At 32.7% G+C, this 14,209-nt stretch overlaps 5 protein-coding genes across 36 annotated transcripts; 2 read left to right on the forward strand and 3 right to left on the reverse strand.

Annotated features, from left to right (window-relative positions):
- Positions 1-54: 54 nt before the first annotated feature.
- LOC116426735 (uncharacterized) lies at positions 55-3,973 on the reverse strand. Of its 6 annotated transcripts, XM_076371564.1 has the most exons (7): positions 3,071-3,329; positions 2,621-2,714; positions 1,666-1,815; positions 1,236-1,375; positions 1,030-1,154; positions 766-905; positions 55-694 (listed from the first exon to the last, which is right to left on the reverse strand). In XM_076371564.1, exons 3-7 carry the CDS (start codon positions 1,673-1,675, stop codon positions 210-212), a joined length of 900 nt encoding a protein of 299 aa, XP_076227679.1. In that variant the 5' UTR covers positions 1,676-1,815; positions 2,621-2,714; positions 3,071-3,329; the 3' UTR covers positions 55-209. The 6 variants fall into 6 exon arrangements, with proteins under 6 accessions (XP_076227679.1, XP_031831983.1, XP_031831985.1 ...); XM_031976123.2 differs by lacking the exons at positions 2,621-2,714; positions 3,071-3,329 and adding an exon at positions 3,831-3,973; XM_031976125.2 differs by lacking the exon at positions 2,621-2,714 and having other exon boundaries at positions 3,071-3,328.
- On the forward strand, positions 2,342-6,990 carry LOC116426734 (uncharacterized). 21 transcript variants are annotated; one of them, XM_076371404.1, is made up of 6 exons: positions 2,461-2,704; positions 3,326-3,966; positions 4,838-4,899; positions 4,978-5,318; positions 5,538-5,592; positions 5,673-6,990. In XM_076371404.1, the coding sequence occupies exons 4-6, from the start codon at positions 5,298-5,300 to the stop codon at positions 6,863-6,865; spliced, it is 1,269 nt and encodes a 422-aa protein (XP_076227519.1). In that variant the 5' UTR covers positions 2,461-2,704; positions 3,326-3,966; positions 4,838-4,899; positions 4,978-5,297; the 3' UTR covers positions 6,866-6,990. The 21 variants fall into 21 exon arrangements, with proteins under 21 accessions (XP_031831959.2, XP_076227519.1, XP_076227478.1 ...); XM_076371363.1 differs by having other exon boundaries at positions 3,326-3,650; positions 3,849-3,966; positions 4,838-5,318; XM_076371391.1 differs by having other exon boundaries at positions 3,326-3,465; positions 3,534-3,650; positions 4,838-5,318.
- On the reverse strand, positions 6,852-11,489 carry LOC116426732 (lisH domain-containing protein ARMC9). 3 transcript variants are annotated; one of them, XM_031976093.2, is made up of 17 exons: positions 11,341-11,489; positions 11,087-11,257; positions 10,892-11,021; positions 10,743-10,810; positions 10,389-10,622; positions 10,086-10,315; positions 9,693-10,026; positions 9,449-9,622; positions 9,122-9,370; positions 8,739-9,044; positions 8,527-8,654; positions 8,364-8,448; positions 8,064-8,302; positions 7,866-7,933; positions 7,655-7,690; positions 7,415-7,445; positions 6,852-7,169 (listed from the first exon to the last, which is right to left on the reverse strand). In XM_031976093.2, exons 1-17 carry the CDS (start codon positions 11,398-11,400, stop codon positions 7,001-7,003), a joined length of 2,712 nt encoding a protein of 903 aa, XP_031831953.2. In that variant the 5' UTR covers positions 11,401-11,489; the 3' UTR covers positions 6,852-7,000. The 3 variants fall into 3 exon arrangements, with proteins under 3 accessions (XP_031831953.2, XP_076227336.1, XP_031831956.2); XM_076371221.1 differs by having other exon boundaries at positions 11,087-11,247; positions 11,341-11,487; XM_031976096.2 differs by lacking the exon at positions 7,655-7,690.
- LOC116426737 (putative RNA/DNA demethylase ALKBH6) lies at positions 7,273-13,158 on the forward strand. Of its 4 annotated transcripts, none has more exons than XM_031976129.2 (6): positions 7,273-7,783; positions 11,958-12,000; positions 12,077-12,253; positions 12,369-12,476; positions 12,562-12,660; positions 12,744-13,158. In XM_031976129.2, the coding sequence occupies exons 2-6, from the start codon at positions 11,968-11,970 to the stop codon at positions 12,999-13,001; spliced, it is 675 nt and encodes a 224-aa protein (XP_031831989.2). In that variant the 5' UTR covers positions 7,273-7,783; positions 11,958-11,967; the 3' UTR covers positions 13,002-13,158. The 4 variants fall into 4 exon arrangements, with proteins under 4 accessions (XP_031831989.2, XP_076227744.1, XP_031831987.2 ...); XM_076371629.1 differs by lacking the exon at positions 7,273-7,783 and adding an exon at positions 10,483-10,501; XM_031976127.2 differs by lacking the exon at positions 7,273-7,783 and adding an exon at positions 11,452-11,597.
- A 34-nt stretch (positions 13,159-13,192) lies between these two features.
- Positions 13,193-14,075, reverse strand: thoc7 (THO complex subunit 7). 2 transcript variants are annotated; one of them, XM_031976131.2, is made up of 3 exons: positions 13,925-14,075; positions 13,434-13,858; positions 13,193-13,375 (listed from the first exon to the last, which is right to left on the reverse strand). In XM_031976131.2, exons 1-3 carry the CDS (start codon positions 13,932-13,934, stop codon positions 13,193-13,195), a joined length of 618 nt encoding a protein of 205 aa, XP_031831991.1. In that variant the 5' UTR covers positions 13,935-14,075. The 2 variants fall into 2 exon arrangements, with proteins under 2 accessions (XP_031831991.1, XP_076227750.1); XM_076371635.1 differs by lacking the exon at positions 13,925-14,075 and having other exon boundaries at positions 13,434-13,871.
- Positions 14,076-14,209: the final 134 nt, after the last annotated feature.

Raw genomic sequence — 14,209 nt, forward strand, 5'->3', positions numbered from 1 at the left:
AGATGGTAATTTTTCATGAAATTTTTCTCTTCAATGTAAAACGATGAACATTGATACAATGTAGATCCTTTTATTATTCTTTAACTTCACAGATTCTTTTAATTACATTAGTTTCAAAATATTTATATAATTGTATACAGCAACAAAAATATTTTACATTTTACATTAGAAATGTTGAAAAAGATATATTCTTTACTAGAGGCAACATTTTACCTCCCAACATGTTCTTCAATATCGTGAATGACTAAGGCTTCATAGTTTATATAAGATTCTTCCTTGCCATCTACAGGTACATAACATACTTGGTGGTTCGGTTGAATTTTTCCGATGTAATATGTACCTTCGTGCAGAACTCTCCCTATAAAGAGGGCATAGCCATCTTCCGATTCACCAGCAGGAAGTGCATTCATTGGAATATTGCCATCCCATGACTGTACCCAGCTTACATTTTCAGCACAGAGTACTTGAAATTCTTTTTTATTATAAGAAGTTCCACCCCATGCAATTGTACACATGCTATTCCTTACACTACCAGGTGTAAGCGAATCTCTATGATGGGTACGACCTACATACAGACCATCTTCTGAAGCAAGCGTAACATTTCGTGGAAGACCGAGCAATTCGTTATAATCTATCCAATAACTAGATGTATCAACCAACTGTTGTCTGACAACTGTACTGGTACACTGGGATTCTAAAATCAAAAAATACTCATTAGTATTTGTTCTTCGTTGTGAATCTGTACATTAAGTTTGAAAAGCATACCTTCTATGAAAAATTCACCAGTTGCACCCCATGCTGTACTGACTCCTATATAATTTATAACAAATGGATTTGGATCTTTATATGACATTAAAATTTCCCCATTCTGACGTCCCACATTCAGTAGTCCATCGCACAACCATCTATAAGTATTAAATCATACTCTAAGTAAAACTTGAAGTTGTGTCATTTTTCTAACTTTAACATTTGATTTTTTCATGTTATCTTATCTTTTAAACAAGGTATTAAAAGATTCGAAATTCTTACTGTATCCATAGATCACACAATTGTTCAGTATTTAATATATCTTTAGTTTCAGCCTCTGCAACACAAGGTTCTTTGCCATTTTTCTTTATCGCTGACATTGTATTTCCCCATCCTCCAATAACAATCTAAAAAGTATAAGATATAGTTACTTCCATTAAAAAGTTAAAAACAATCACAACTGTTTTCACAGTAATACCAAGATGTACCTCATATATATTAGAGTCTGAACCAAGGTGAGTACGTAAACATATTCTCGCATCATGACCAGCTTTTATACGTAAATTTATACGAGATCTGGTGGTGGGAAAATAACGATATTCCAAACTGTTCGGCGTTGTAGTACCAACTGAAAAAAACTGATGATAATGACACTCCTTTACATTCAATGTACTATTAAGCATAGATAATGGTAATGACTGCTACCATCTAAATTAACCATTATTTAAGATCAAGTAATACAACCTAATTAATTTCCTATATTACATTGTTACTCAAGCAAACATTTACACTACAATTATAAGATAAATTTATGAAGTGCTGTGCATCTTCTACATAACTAATGTTGTACAAATTTATAATTGGATTATTACTGATCTGTTCATTGAAATTAACGTATTTACTGTTTAATATACTCACGAAAGCACATGGTTATTTCTTTGGACGAATTAGCAATTTTCTGCTATTCCTTCGCGTGGCGGTCGTAAATGGACAACGAAGTAAACGTTTTCCACTTATTATAATTTGAACTCGGTACTACATCGGTTGGTTCGTAACAAGTTGTTTAACCTGGTAAAATATGAAAACAACAGTAGACATGATTTGTGGATTAATTAATATCGCGGGCGCGCATATATTATTGATACAATAACAATGTACCCAAGTGTCTGTTTTTTCACGGTACATTGAAAATGCACGCGGTACTATCACACTTTGACATTTTGAAGTAACAGCAGTCTGCGACAACTAATAGTAGAGAAATGAGTGAAACAAATTCGTAATTTCGACAACCAACAGCGAATGCAAGGATACACGTTAGAATGTTGAACGAAGTAATTTTTCGATTTCGTAATATTCGTCAACGAATCGCCCATATGACCTCATCGGTAAAAACCGATACTATCTCCCCGGACATATAACATTCCTCATACAAGATACTTTGACTTTGACTCTTTTAAGGTGGACGTTTTCAACGACTGCGCAGACAGCAATCTTCTATGTTTATCCGTATCATCGCTAATCGATTTTTTCAACATATTCGAACGTAACTCTTGAACACGCCTAAATTCTCTACTAGATTGCGAACAACTGTCAACTTAAATTAGCGATCGGAATCTGAAAAAACAAACGAAGTTTCCGAAAGCACCAGTCAAAATATATCCAACACTGCTGTTGGAGGTTTAATTGGCGGCTCGACGATTATTCTGCGCATGCGCAACGGAAATAATTTTGTTGCGTACGTAGTACAATTTCGATCATCTGGCAAGGAGAAAATCAACATTTTCAGTTGAATCATGATTCCAAAACAATTGTGTGATGCCGTTCCAGGGAATATTAGATACACGGGGCATCGGCAACTGGTATTACCACATACCGGTCCAACTTTCGCACTAGACATCTTTGCAGCCTCGAAAGTGTAACGCACCTGTTCGTATGGCGCATTATTCCTTATTCAAAGGTACCGGATTCTTTAACAAATATTCCATATAGAAGAGTTACGTACTCGTATCGTCAGCAATTTTTTTTAAATCGTATTTACTATTTACTATTAACCCCTTGGCGTTACTATTTACTTTCGCTACTAAGCTCGTGTAATATTTCACTATCGACAGTGTGGAAGAAACGCAATAAAATTGTCCATTCTACTTCAACAGGAAATTTCATTTGAAAATAATACATTGATAATAGCAGAACAGTTTGTTTTGATCCGTGGGTAATGAACAACATTGATCGTTGTTAAGTTAGTCTAGAAATCTTCATCACGAGTCTCACTCATTGTACGGCAAGGGGTTAATGACAGTTCCAATGAAATTCGAGTTCGTACCATTTGAGAAAAATTACTTTGACAGAAGGGGACGACGCTTTCAATGATCCGCGAAGAACGCGACGATTTATATGCAACGACGTCAAAGAAACGTCCGCTCAGAATTAGTTTAAACTCCACTTTCCATTTTCATTTCACTTTCTTCGAGTTCTGCGCGTTGTCACGCCTACGCAATTTTTACCGATCCGCAACAATGTTCTGTTAGAAGAGAGCATAGTTTCCCAATGATTCAGTCTTTTGTACTGTTGATATCAGATCGACGAAGGAAACGATTAAACAACGGATCAGAATGATGGTCAGAGGTGTATGTACAAACATTTTTACCGACTGTACTCAAACAGGAAGTCCCCAAGGAAGAGTGCATCGACATGGAAATGGATCTCAAACTCGATCAGGTTATCCGAAACTACTTTCCAGCTTCTAATAAACGGTCATCGCTCAAAATGCAATTAAATTTCTCTAGGCCCGTCTTCGTTACCGATAGAGAGCCGAAGGGGCGGCTGTTCAGTGTCCTAGGTCATTGTCATTAACGTATTCAAGTTCGCCTGATTGTCTCGCGATCGGCGTACGTTTTAATGAGGTGCGTGTGTGGAAAGTAGAAAGCATTGCGAAAGATAATGACCAATGACAAGGGTGCATACACGCACTGCGTCATTCCGGCTTTCATGTTTCAACATAACGTACAATCATTCTTTCCTGATCCACATACAGCGCAGTCTTCCTTCCGTTTTCAAATTGTTATGAACTTCACTATCCTAACCTTTTTCCTCGTTTTTAGATCCGTCGAAGCGTATCTCTAGGAAAATTGCACGTTGCACTACGAGGGATGTCCCATCAAAATGATTCGAGTCGAAAGGTTTCATTTCGGCAATTCACATGGCAGATCCAACTTCGAAGTGAGAGTGAGAGAGAGTGTGTGTTTGTAAGAGACAGAGAGAAAGAGAGAAAGAGAGAGAGAGAGAGACTTTCTTTCGAACGAAAGGTGATTTGTATTCACGGTACTCGTGCATTTTATGCGGGATGTGAATCGAGCCTCGTATACTCTTTCCGATGTTTACGAATTTCGATCTCTCAGTGAGATCTTCTCGGGCATTTTCTATCGGCGCGCTTTAAAATAGGAGCACGTCGGGTTTTAAGTAGGCTACCCTTAAGGAGCCGTTCCCACTGGCGACCACGAAAACAGATCTTTCTCTCTCTATAACACGAGAATAATAGGTTTCCAGCGATTACAAAATAGAAAACAGTTTGTATCTTCGATCGGTTCGCCTGTCGAATTTAGAGAACAAACGTCGCGTTACCATTACAACAATGAGGTCGCGTGAGAAAACACTGTAACGAACGTTTGCCATTTATACAGTGCCATTGTGTAACAGGAATTATTTAATCTATTTCTATTTATACTTTACGCCCGCTTTCGGTACGTTTCCGTTACTTTTACTCGTTTCGACGTATATTTCTCCTCGCTGTTTTCCATTTATTTCTGATGATGCGTAGTGCACGGTTGATTTGTTAATGGCCCGTAATCGCGTCGGCCTCGCGTTAAGACATAATATTATTCATTTTCCTTTCTCGAACGAAAGTTATCCATGCACCGTGAACAAATATTTCTGTTAACCTTGACAATGGTAATGCATAGAAATCGGGTCACCGTGCATACGAAAGGATATCTCGATTAAATTAATTATAGTCCGAGAAGTAAAAAGCTTGAAAGTAAGGTATTATGAAGTAAAACTATGAAAGTATTAATCGCAGCCTATATTCTTCTAGAAGGAGAGAATTTTGAATTGCAATAGCGTGGGACTTTCAGAGATCAAGGGGGCGCGTGACAGGTTCGGTGCAACCTTGAAACCAGTATTTTGTGAAAGGGACACTTTTCTATATCTATTAAAAAGTTTAATTACTGTTAGGTAGGTCATGCTGCTCATAGTTCACTATGAATAGTCCGGCACACAACTGACCCATTGCTTTCCCCGTAAAAGTGAAGAGTTAAATCAGGTTGACTCTTTCTCCCTGCTCTGTATGGTCGAGTACCAACCAATGTCCTATCAGTATGTGCACATCAAGATCGCTTTTACCTTTTTGCGAGCGAGGAGGGATTCCTAGGAGTATAAAACCGTAAGGAGCAGATTCTCACGCCAGTATATGTGTAGTTTCTATTTAGCAAGGAAACATTAGGTTCGCGGTTTGTAGTACGTAGCACGTCTTGTAATCCAGGACCTCCCCTGTCATGGCGAAAAGAATTTCGCTCGTGAGTACCATCGAAATTACGTTTCATCTTATTTATCGTCCCAACTCTAAGTTACCAGTTGATTTCATTCATAATTGTATCTATACTATCGTGTGTTGATTATACGTTTTGTCAAAAATCAATATTTCCGAAAAGCATTGTTTATTCATAAGTTTGCCCGCGTAGAATAGTTCGATTATAAAGATTAATTTTTTTACGGTGAAACCGTTCCTCTTTTAGAACGTGATAATCCTCGGCAGTATCTTGTTAGCACGTGCGGAACCACCGGTCACGAGTATGTATTGTTAATATCGTTGTATGTCATAATTATTGTTGAATTTATAAAAATATACAAATGTCCTGTGCCTACTGCAGGCTACTCGATCACAGGGGACAATGCCTTTGACTATAACAGTAACGTTATCAAAGATGGTCATAGAGAAAACACAGATTTTTACTCTGGCGGAAATAGCGGTCACTCCCTGAGCAATGTCAGAAGCCAAAGTAGTCTGGAAGACAGTTTAAGAAGTAACTCCTACAGTGGATTTTCACAAAATTCTCATAACAGTGGCTTCCAAGGATTTTCCAGTAATGCTCGTGATAATCTTGGTGCAAGTTCTTATTTTGTGAATGATCCTGTTCAGTCTTCCTTTGAGGGTTACACAAATAATAATAACAATGCAGATTCGACCTTTGCTGGATATACTCAAGGTGTAGATCAAATGGGATCTGATTTCAATCAATTCTCCAGCAATAAACATAAAAGTCCAAGCTATATGAGATTTTCAGACAATTTACCTGGAGCTTCTAACACAGGAAGCTTCCCTGAACTCACTTCTGAAAGTTCTTCCTTCAGAGATTATTCTGCAGATACTCTCAGGGGCCACACTGCTGGAGGATACATGGATGGTGACCAAGCCTTTAATAGAGAACCTTCTAGTTTATTTAATGGCCCTACAACCACTGATTATTCTTATGGAAAACATAAAGAAGGTCTGTTTGGATCAGGTAATAGTAATAAGTATGCAAATGATGTGTACTCACCTCATCCTGAAACACGTTATGTCCGAGGAAATCATGGAAGTGGAGGAAGGGATTATGGGTCTCCAACGTATTTATCAAGCTCTGGTAACAGCTTTATTGCTAACTTAAGAGGAGGTTCTGATCTTTACAATTCAGGAAAATACACTAAATATAACAAGTACTCGGGAGATTATACTCCTAACACTGGCTCAAACTATCTTTCAAAAGATCAAGAAACCGATTATTCGCTTGGTAATTATGGAAAAGGAAAAGTAACAGCGTTTAAAGATAGTAGGCCAAGTAGTTACAGTACTCAAACTTATCCTGGAGGACCATCATATCTAAGTAAAATTGCTGGAGGTTACAAAATTAAACCAAATTACATGAGTTACCCTAGCAGCTCTTCAGTTGGATATTCTCCCATGCCAAATGTACATGGTAATTTTAATAGCAATAGCTACACAGATAGTCCCATGCTTAGAAGATATCGAAGTAGTAGTGGATACATACCAGGATATGGAAATATATATGCTGGATATTATTAATGATCCTTGTGTGACAGATGTGATGAACATGTTATATTTTGTACATATTTATTGTATGAGTATTTAAAATTAATTATAGATATTACTGTTTATACGTTGTTTAAAATAAAATTATTTGAAAGATATTACGAATATTCACGTGTCCAACCTTTTGTTATAAAAATTATTAGAAAAATTTAATATTAATTCTGGTGGAGTTCGAGGAAGCTTTGGTTTAGCTTGAAATGCATCTTCTGTATCAAGTTCACTCTCCTGGGTGTAAGAAGTATTATCAATTGTAACTTTGTTGTCATTACAAACATTCCTATAAAAAGTCTAAGTTTTAACAATATGATTAGATTAGATTAGATTAGATAGATGATTAGATTAGATACAATTAGATTAGAAAATTGCTATGAATAAACTATTAAATTTATTTTAATAAATACACTGTATAAAAATATTAAAACATTTATATAAAAATATATAATTCTCCATGATTCTAAGATGGTGTGATGTGCATAAACATCAAAATTGGTGCATTATTTTAATATTATTATCTTGACTTACAATGATGCTATACTGCTGAGTTTATCCATAACTGAAAAATGTAAAAATTAATAAAAATGATATAGAATTCTTATATGTTATTAATTATAAGTAATGAAGAAAATTTTTTCATTGCCCCTGAAGCAATGCAACCCTGTATACAAATCGTACTGCCGTTTAATAAAAGTTAATTCAATTTGTTCGGAAAGTGTTTGAAGTATAATTGAATGCATGTAGCTTAAGACTGTTACTTTTATTCACCTGTTCCGATTTTCCCAAGATTACGATCGAATGTAGCTAAAAGAAAGTTACAGAGCTTTCACTATTTGCAGCTTATTCTGTAAATAGCTTTCTCAATTGACGTGTCAAACATATTAAAAGTACTAAATGGTTAGATGTTTTTAAACAACATATTATTATTTATTGTAGTTCTGTTTTTGTAAAAATAACAAAATAACATACATAATCTCACCTCTTGAATCAGTTACATTTCCAACCTCTAAGGTCATTGAAGACTCAAGTGTTATTTTACTATTTTTCCTACAGAAAAATATATATACTTATGTGAAATTTAACTTTACTATATTATGATTGCTTAATAAGGATGAAGCAGTAAATATTTTATTCTTAATAATACTTTGATAAATATATTATTATACCATAATAATACCTTGACAAATTTTGTTCATTTGATACTGATGTATGTTCATAATGTAAACTTCTAACTTGTTCTTCATTATCGTGTACTAAAGTATATGACAATGTTTCTGAATTCATTTCCTTGTCCTGACTAGTTTTTAATACTGTAGCATAACAATATGCAAGCAATGTTTCTCCACATAACTCTCCATAGTTAGATTTTATAGGATCATTTTCTTCTAACTCATTTTCCACCACATCAAATTCTTCCTGAAGAAACATATTCTATTTAAGCAAGATTAAACAAATCAATGTATAATTCATTACTTACACTATCATTGTCTACAATGTCTTCAATATCTGTTTTAATGGTAATTTCACCCCTGTGTATTTTCAAGATATGTTCTAGATGCTCCCTATTATTTACATTATTATTAAAATTTAAACATTTTTAAAGTAATACAAATTTTATTTAGTATGTTAATAAAATTTACCTTACTTCACCATCTTTGTGTTTGTTATATTGTTCTAATAGGGATGAAAACTCCATCTTCTTACTTTCTTCATTAATGGTGTGATTTTTCAAAAAATGATTTAATGCCCCAGTAATATACAGTAAGGTCTAATATGCACACAATCAATATTAAAATCATTAACACTCTATTGTCCACAAAATAAAATAACTAATCTAACATGTACTACTTACAGAAGAATGATCTGTTAGGAGCAAGTCAGTTAATGTTGATATAAGTAAGGATGCCAATGTAGATGCTCTTTTTTGAGCAATTGGGTGCAATGATAAGTTCATTAGTAGAGCTGTAGCATACTCTAGTCGATAAGAATTCATAACACAGTAATAATCATGTAAATGATGTATTAACCATTCTACTAATCCATTTTCTATCATATATATTCTTTGTTGTTTACGTAACGATAATTTTTGCAGCACAGCAATTATCATGTTACAAGTAAATGTGTCTGTATTACTGTCACTATTTAGACACTTGAATACCTACATAATTTATTTCATTAGTTCATAATTTTGAATAACAATATAATATAAATAACGTTTTTAACAATTGAACATACAACATCAATAACAGTAGAATCGAATGACAAATAATCTCGTCCACATCTAAACGATGCCAATGCATTTAATAATCTTGTAGTTGACTGTTGCAATGGATGGGACATACTAACATTGTCTGGAGTTAATAAATATGGTAAAATAGATATACCCTTATACGTTGCAATTTGTCCATAGAGCCCTAGAAGGTCTTTACTTATATATTCGTGCACAACTTCCTCTCTTTCTCCAGGTTGACCATACGTTATTTTCTAATTGAACAACGCATACTTGTTTTAAAATTTTCAATACTATTAAGTAAGAATGTACAAATATCCTACTAGTCTTACCTTCCTTAGTGCTTGCAAGAGAAGCAACTTAGTTTTAATGCTCCCATTTATCAAGTGTAACTTAATCTTTTTAAAGTTCAATAATTTTGGAGGTACAGGTGTGATACATGGTACAGATAGTTCAAGCATTTTCATCTCAGAATGAGATTTATCTATCAATACTTCTGAAGAACACTGCATGTATATAATAGATAATAATATAATTGCAAGCATATACATGAACACCAATATAACTGTTACTTACATATGAGTTGTCTTTTATATTTTGATTAAATAAATCTGGAAAAATTTTAATGCAAGTTTCTAGCATAGCTTGAAAGTTAATAGATTGGCCCTTTACTGAGTTTTCTAAAACAGTTGTTAGGACCCTTGCAATGCTCATTAATTTATGATAATCAGCATGCAGTTTATGAAACCTCCTCTTTAATTTTTCATAATTGGAATAAACAGTACATAACTGAGACTTTGTTACAGCTAATTCTTGAGTGCATTGCACTAACTTTTTATGGTTACTAGCCAAATGTGACAATTGCAAGTCTTCTTCTGTAGAAGAGATTGTTGATACTGTCTGCACACTTCTATAAAAAGAGTAATGTGGTGTAAGTATTGTAAAAAATACATCAGAGTTACTACTTACTTTGACTTTTGAGTATACTTTGCATCATCAGATAAAGTATATTGCTCATTGCGTTCAATGTCATCTAGAAATAGTGGAATGTTTCTATCATTTGCTATGATTGGTACATTTTTACGTTCAGATATTTTTCGAGCAACAGAGTCTTTTTGTATGTCATCTATTACAGATCCTTGATCTACAGATTGGCATTTTTTTGAACTTGTATCAGTATACCTTTCTACTCTGAAATTCTTAAGACTTAAGAAATAAGTAAATAAGTAATTAAATAATAATCATGCTTAATATAACTAATATTTTATTTACTTGTTGTTGGCATTCCTCAAGAAAAAGTAGTAAACTTTCTGTTAGTTCAGTGATCCAACTTTCTTCAAACACTTTAGACAGACTTGGTTCTGCATTTGGTTCCTCGATAAAAGGTAATGCAAAGAAAGGTTGTAATTCTATATCATCCTTCAGTTCCTTGCCAGTTGAGTTTAAGAACATACATAACTGTCTCATACTCTGATACATCTCTTTTTCTATCTCATTTATAGAATTCTATATATTATTAATAACAAATCAATTATTAAACGTGTACTTTTTATGATTTAAATACAATTAATACTCAAGTTACACTGTTAACACATTATAATGTGTCTCATGAATAACTAAAGTTACCTCTTGATGCTCAGAACCATGATGATTTAATGATGTTAAAGAATTAATTGCATTTGTCTGTGTTTTGTCTGTACAATTATAAAAATAAAAATTACTATGTAATTAATTATATCATTATATTATTTCAAGGAATGTTTTATTATTTTTACCTTGTTCATTGCAACAATGTAAGAGCATCCTACGTCTAGGTAGCATTGCAAAATACACGTGTAGATGTAGTGTTAATATCTTGTATGTTTTAGTTTGTTTAACATTTTCAGGTATTGATGAATTCCATACCTGAAGACAATTAAGTTTTTAAAAATTACATTACAAAATTAATTCCTAAGTTGAGATTGTCTTACACTGAAAAATGTTCTCCAGTCTCCTGTTTTAAAGCTCAACAATAACTGTTCAGGAAAACTTAAGTAGTCCACATCCTTTTTTGAAGCATTTGGAAAATTTTTAAATCCCTTTGATGTAGCTTCAGTTACTAATGTCTCAGCAGTATTTTGAAGCTTATGATCTATAAGAAACTACACAAAATGTTTAATTATCTGAAATCAAACATCTAAATACATGTTTAGTTTCATCCTATGTATGTATCTTGAAAATATACCTGATGTACAAATATCAAATTTTTATTATCCACTTCATTTATTGCGCAATTCTTATCCATTTTTCCTTTTTTCTGTTTTCCAAACGATATTGAAATGGTGCATTAAATTATTTTCGTTGATGTATATTTCTAAAAGTTGTCGATTTTACCCAAAATAACATGGTGGATATTTCTTGAGATAAAATTGATTTTATGCCCATTGCTTAAGAATTCATAGCACCTTCATTTGCATATGTAGTAAATACATATTGTCTACGGTAACTTAGAAGATATCCCAATTATTTATCTGATAAAAATAATTTACTACTCAAATAATAACTTTATTGTCGTTCAGTTAAATATTATTTACAAGCAGTACATTAATTTGATCATTTTAAAAGCTGTTTACCAGAAAGTAGGTTACCCTTCATAACTGATTTATTTGAAAAAATTATAAACATATTATTTATATGGAAAATCTTGTTTAAAAGAATCTCGTTTTTCAAACACCCTGTATACATTTGTTTGTTTACATAGTTCAATTACCTGCGACGTGGCGCTGCGTTTTTTTCATTAAAAAAATACATCGTTTATCAAAAATTTTATAATTGTTTGCATAATTATATCATTTTATTTAGGTATAACGAAATGGAGAAGTATAAAAAAAATGTGGTTTTAGAGGTTTGTTTTGATACGATTAACATTTACTACACAGGTTATATACTATTTCCATGTTTTAATATTTTATTCATTGTAGATACCAAATTTAGCGATCTATGTACCAAACTTTATAACTGAAGAGGAGGAATTAGAAATAATGAAATATGTTAATAATGCTCCATTACCAAAATGGAACCAGTTAAGTCATCGTAGGTTACAAAATTGGGGTGGTATTCCACACCCCAAAGGTATGATAGCTGAAGACATACCAAGTGTATGTATCTTATAATACATTTGTATAATATAAGTGTAAATATTATATAAAAATCACTTTTACAAAGAAGCATATAAGATGATATAAAAAATCTAAACTAACAATAAGTTTTCAGTGGCTTCAAAAGTATATTAACAAAGTAATATCCTGTAATATTTTTGAAACAAATAAATTACCTAATCATGTCCTGATTAATGAGTATTTACCTGGTCAAGGAATAATGGTATGTAACAGGCCATATACTTCTTATTATTAACGTAGTATAAACTAATCAGTATACAATAATATACAATATGTACATTTATCAGGCACACTCAGATGGCCCACTGTTCCATCCTATTGTAACAACCATTAGTTGTGGATCTCACATTCTCCTTGATTTTTATGAACAACCAGAAAACTCAGAGGTCATAACAATTACAGTATATAAAACTGTTTTAAATATACTGCACCATTTATTTCTATAAAGTATTTTCAATGCTTTTTTCAGATACAACAACGTAATTTGGAATTCAGTCTCCTACTGGAACGTAGAAGCCTGTTAATTCTTCAAGGAGATTTATACCATCATTACTTGCACTCAATTGCAGAAAGGAACACAGATGTTATTTCAAAGTCTTTCATAAAGAATTTAGATTTATGTAGCAATCAGTTATCAGAGAGACAAATATTAAAACGAGACACTAGGCTGTCATTAACAATCAGACATGTTCCTAAAACTACTAAATTGAAATTAAAAATTGGGTAATGTGATTAATTGTTCAATTAAGAATATAGATATGTATTTTTTATTTGTATAATATTTACTGTCAATCCGTTTTTGTTTTTTAACACTGTATAAAATACTTTGGTGGATAATGAAAGTTGATTGGTTTTGTACAAATGAAACAGTTATGTGAAGAAAATAATATAAATTTATGCACATAATATATTTCCATGTCATGAAGTTTCAGATTTACAAGGCATGGAAGTATCATTGTCCTCATAGTTCTCTAGACTCACATCCATTATTTCTTCATCGCATTCATCCAACATTCCTTGTAAAGAATGTATAGAAGATATTAGTACATGAAATTGTTTGCGCCTCATTTCCAATTTGTGTTCTAATTGTTCAGATTTCTCCTACAGATTAAATGAAGTATTAATTTTTTTGATTTTATTAAGAGAAAATTTGTCATACCTTCAGTTTGCCTAATTCTTCGCGTAGGGTTGCAAGCTTTAAATTTGTTTCCACTCTATCTGGTTGCTCATTTATAACTTTTGCTAACACATCATACTCGATTCTATTCTTTCTTACACGTTTTGCTTCCTGTAGTTCAGCCTTTGTTTTCTCTATATCGTTCTTGGCTTCTTCTATTTGAATTTCTATCTCTTTTGATAATTTCTCGTATCTCTTTAATTCATCTTGACTCATATTTGAGACCAATCTAGACTTTCTTTGTGCAAATTCACACTGGGCAAGTTGTGATAACATTCTTTCATGCAACGTGTTGTCTACATCAGGATTGTTTACCCATTTTATGAATGATTTCAATAACATATTTATCCTACGATCATCCCCGGTTCCATCTCCATCGATGAGTAATCTTCGACGAATTACTTCCTCTAAAAAAAACATAATATATTACTTCTGTTCTAAAACATCAAAATAGGTTATATTTCTCAACTCACCGTCAGACATTTTATAAAAATATAAATTCAACGATGCAATATCACAATATTTATTGCAATACAATGTGTTATTTGTTTACCATTGATATATACACTGACAATTATCGAAACCTATGTATTTATACATAAATAATCCGAGCATATTTTTTCGAAGAGAAGGGATGCACTTGTTTCAAAGAAATTTGATACTTATTATTTCTGTTATATCGATAAATTAAAAAACAGGTCATTTGCAGATTACTTAAGGATACAAATTATGTAATTAAATACAATAAATGAAAGAAA

Source organism: Nomia melanderi, chromosome 1 (assembly GCF_051020985.1).
Source record: "Nomia melanderi isolate GNS246 chromosome 1, iyNomMela1, whole genome shotgun sequence".
Taxonomy (NCBI): Eukaryota; Metazoa; Arthropoda; class Insecta; order Hymenoptera; family Halictidae; genus Nomia; species Nomia melanderi.

Bases quoted from the DNA above. Each gene is read 5' to 3' on its own strand.
- LOC116426735 (XM_031976123.2), bottom strand. The intron at 1,155-1,235 runs GTACATCTTGGT...TATACTTTTTAG, and splicing joins CAGACTCTAATATATATGAG to ATTGTTATTGGAGGATGGGG. The intron at 695-765 runs GTATGCTTTTCA...TTTTGATTTTAG, and splicing joins TGGTGAATTTTTCATAGAAG to AATCCCAGTGTACCAGTACA.
- LOC116426734 (XM_031976099.2), top strand. From the start codon at position 3,439: ATGGAAATGGATCTCAAACTCGATCAG. The intron at 3,466-5,537 runs GTTATCCGAAAC...TTCCTCTTTTAG, and splicing joins TGGATCTCAAACTCGATCAG to AACGTGATAATCCTCGGCAG. The intron at 5,593-5,672 runs GTATGTATTGTT...TGCCTACTGCAG, and splicing joins TGCGGAACCACCGGTCACGA to GCTACTCGATCACAGGGGAC.
- LOC116426732 (XM_031976093.2), bottom strand. From the start codon at position 11,400: ATGGATAAGAATTGCGCAATAAATGAAGTGGATAATAAAAATTTGATA. The intron at 9,045-9,121 runs GTATGTTCAATT...TAAATTATGTAG, and splicing joins ATTCTACTGTTATTGATGTT to GTATTCAAGTGTCTAAATAG. The intron at 7,934-8,063 runs GTATTATTATGG...ATTTTTCTGTAG, and splicing joins AATGAACAAAATTTGTCAAG to GAAAAATAGTAAAATAACAC.
- LOC116426737 (XM_031976129.2), top strand. From the start codon at position 11,968: ATGGAGAAGTATAAAAAAAATGTGGTTTTAGAG. The intron at 12,254-12,368 runs GTATGTATCTTA...ATAAGTTTTCAG, and splicing joins TAGCTGAAGACATACCAAGT to TGGCTTCAAAAGTATATTAA. The intron at 12,661-12,743 runs GTCATAACAATT...TGCTTTTTTCAG, and splicing joins AACAACCAGAAAACTCAGAG to ATACAACAACGTAATTTGGA.
- thoc7 (XM_076371635.1), bottom strand. From the start codon at position 13,871: ATGTTTTTTTTAGAGGAAGTAATTCGTCGAAGATTACTCATCGATGGA. The intron at 13,376-13,433 runs GTATGACAAATT...TTTAATCTGTAG, and splicing joins AAGAATTAGGCAAACTGAAG to GAGAAATCTGAACAATTAGA.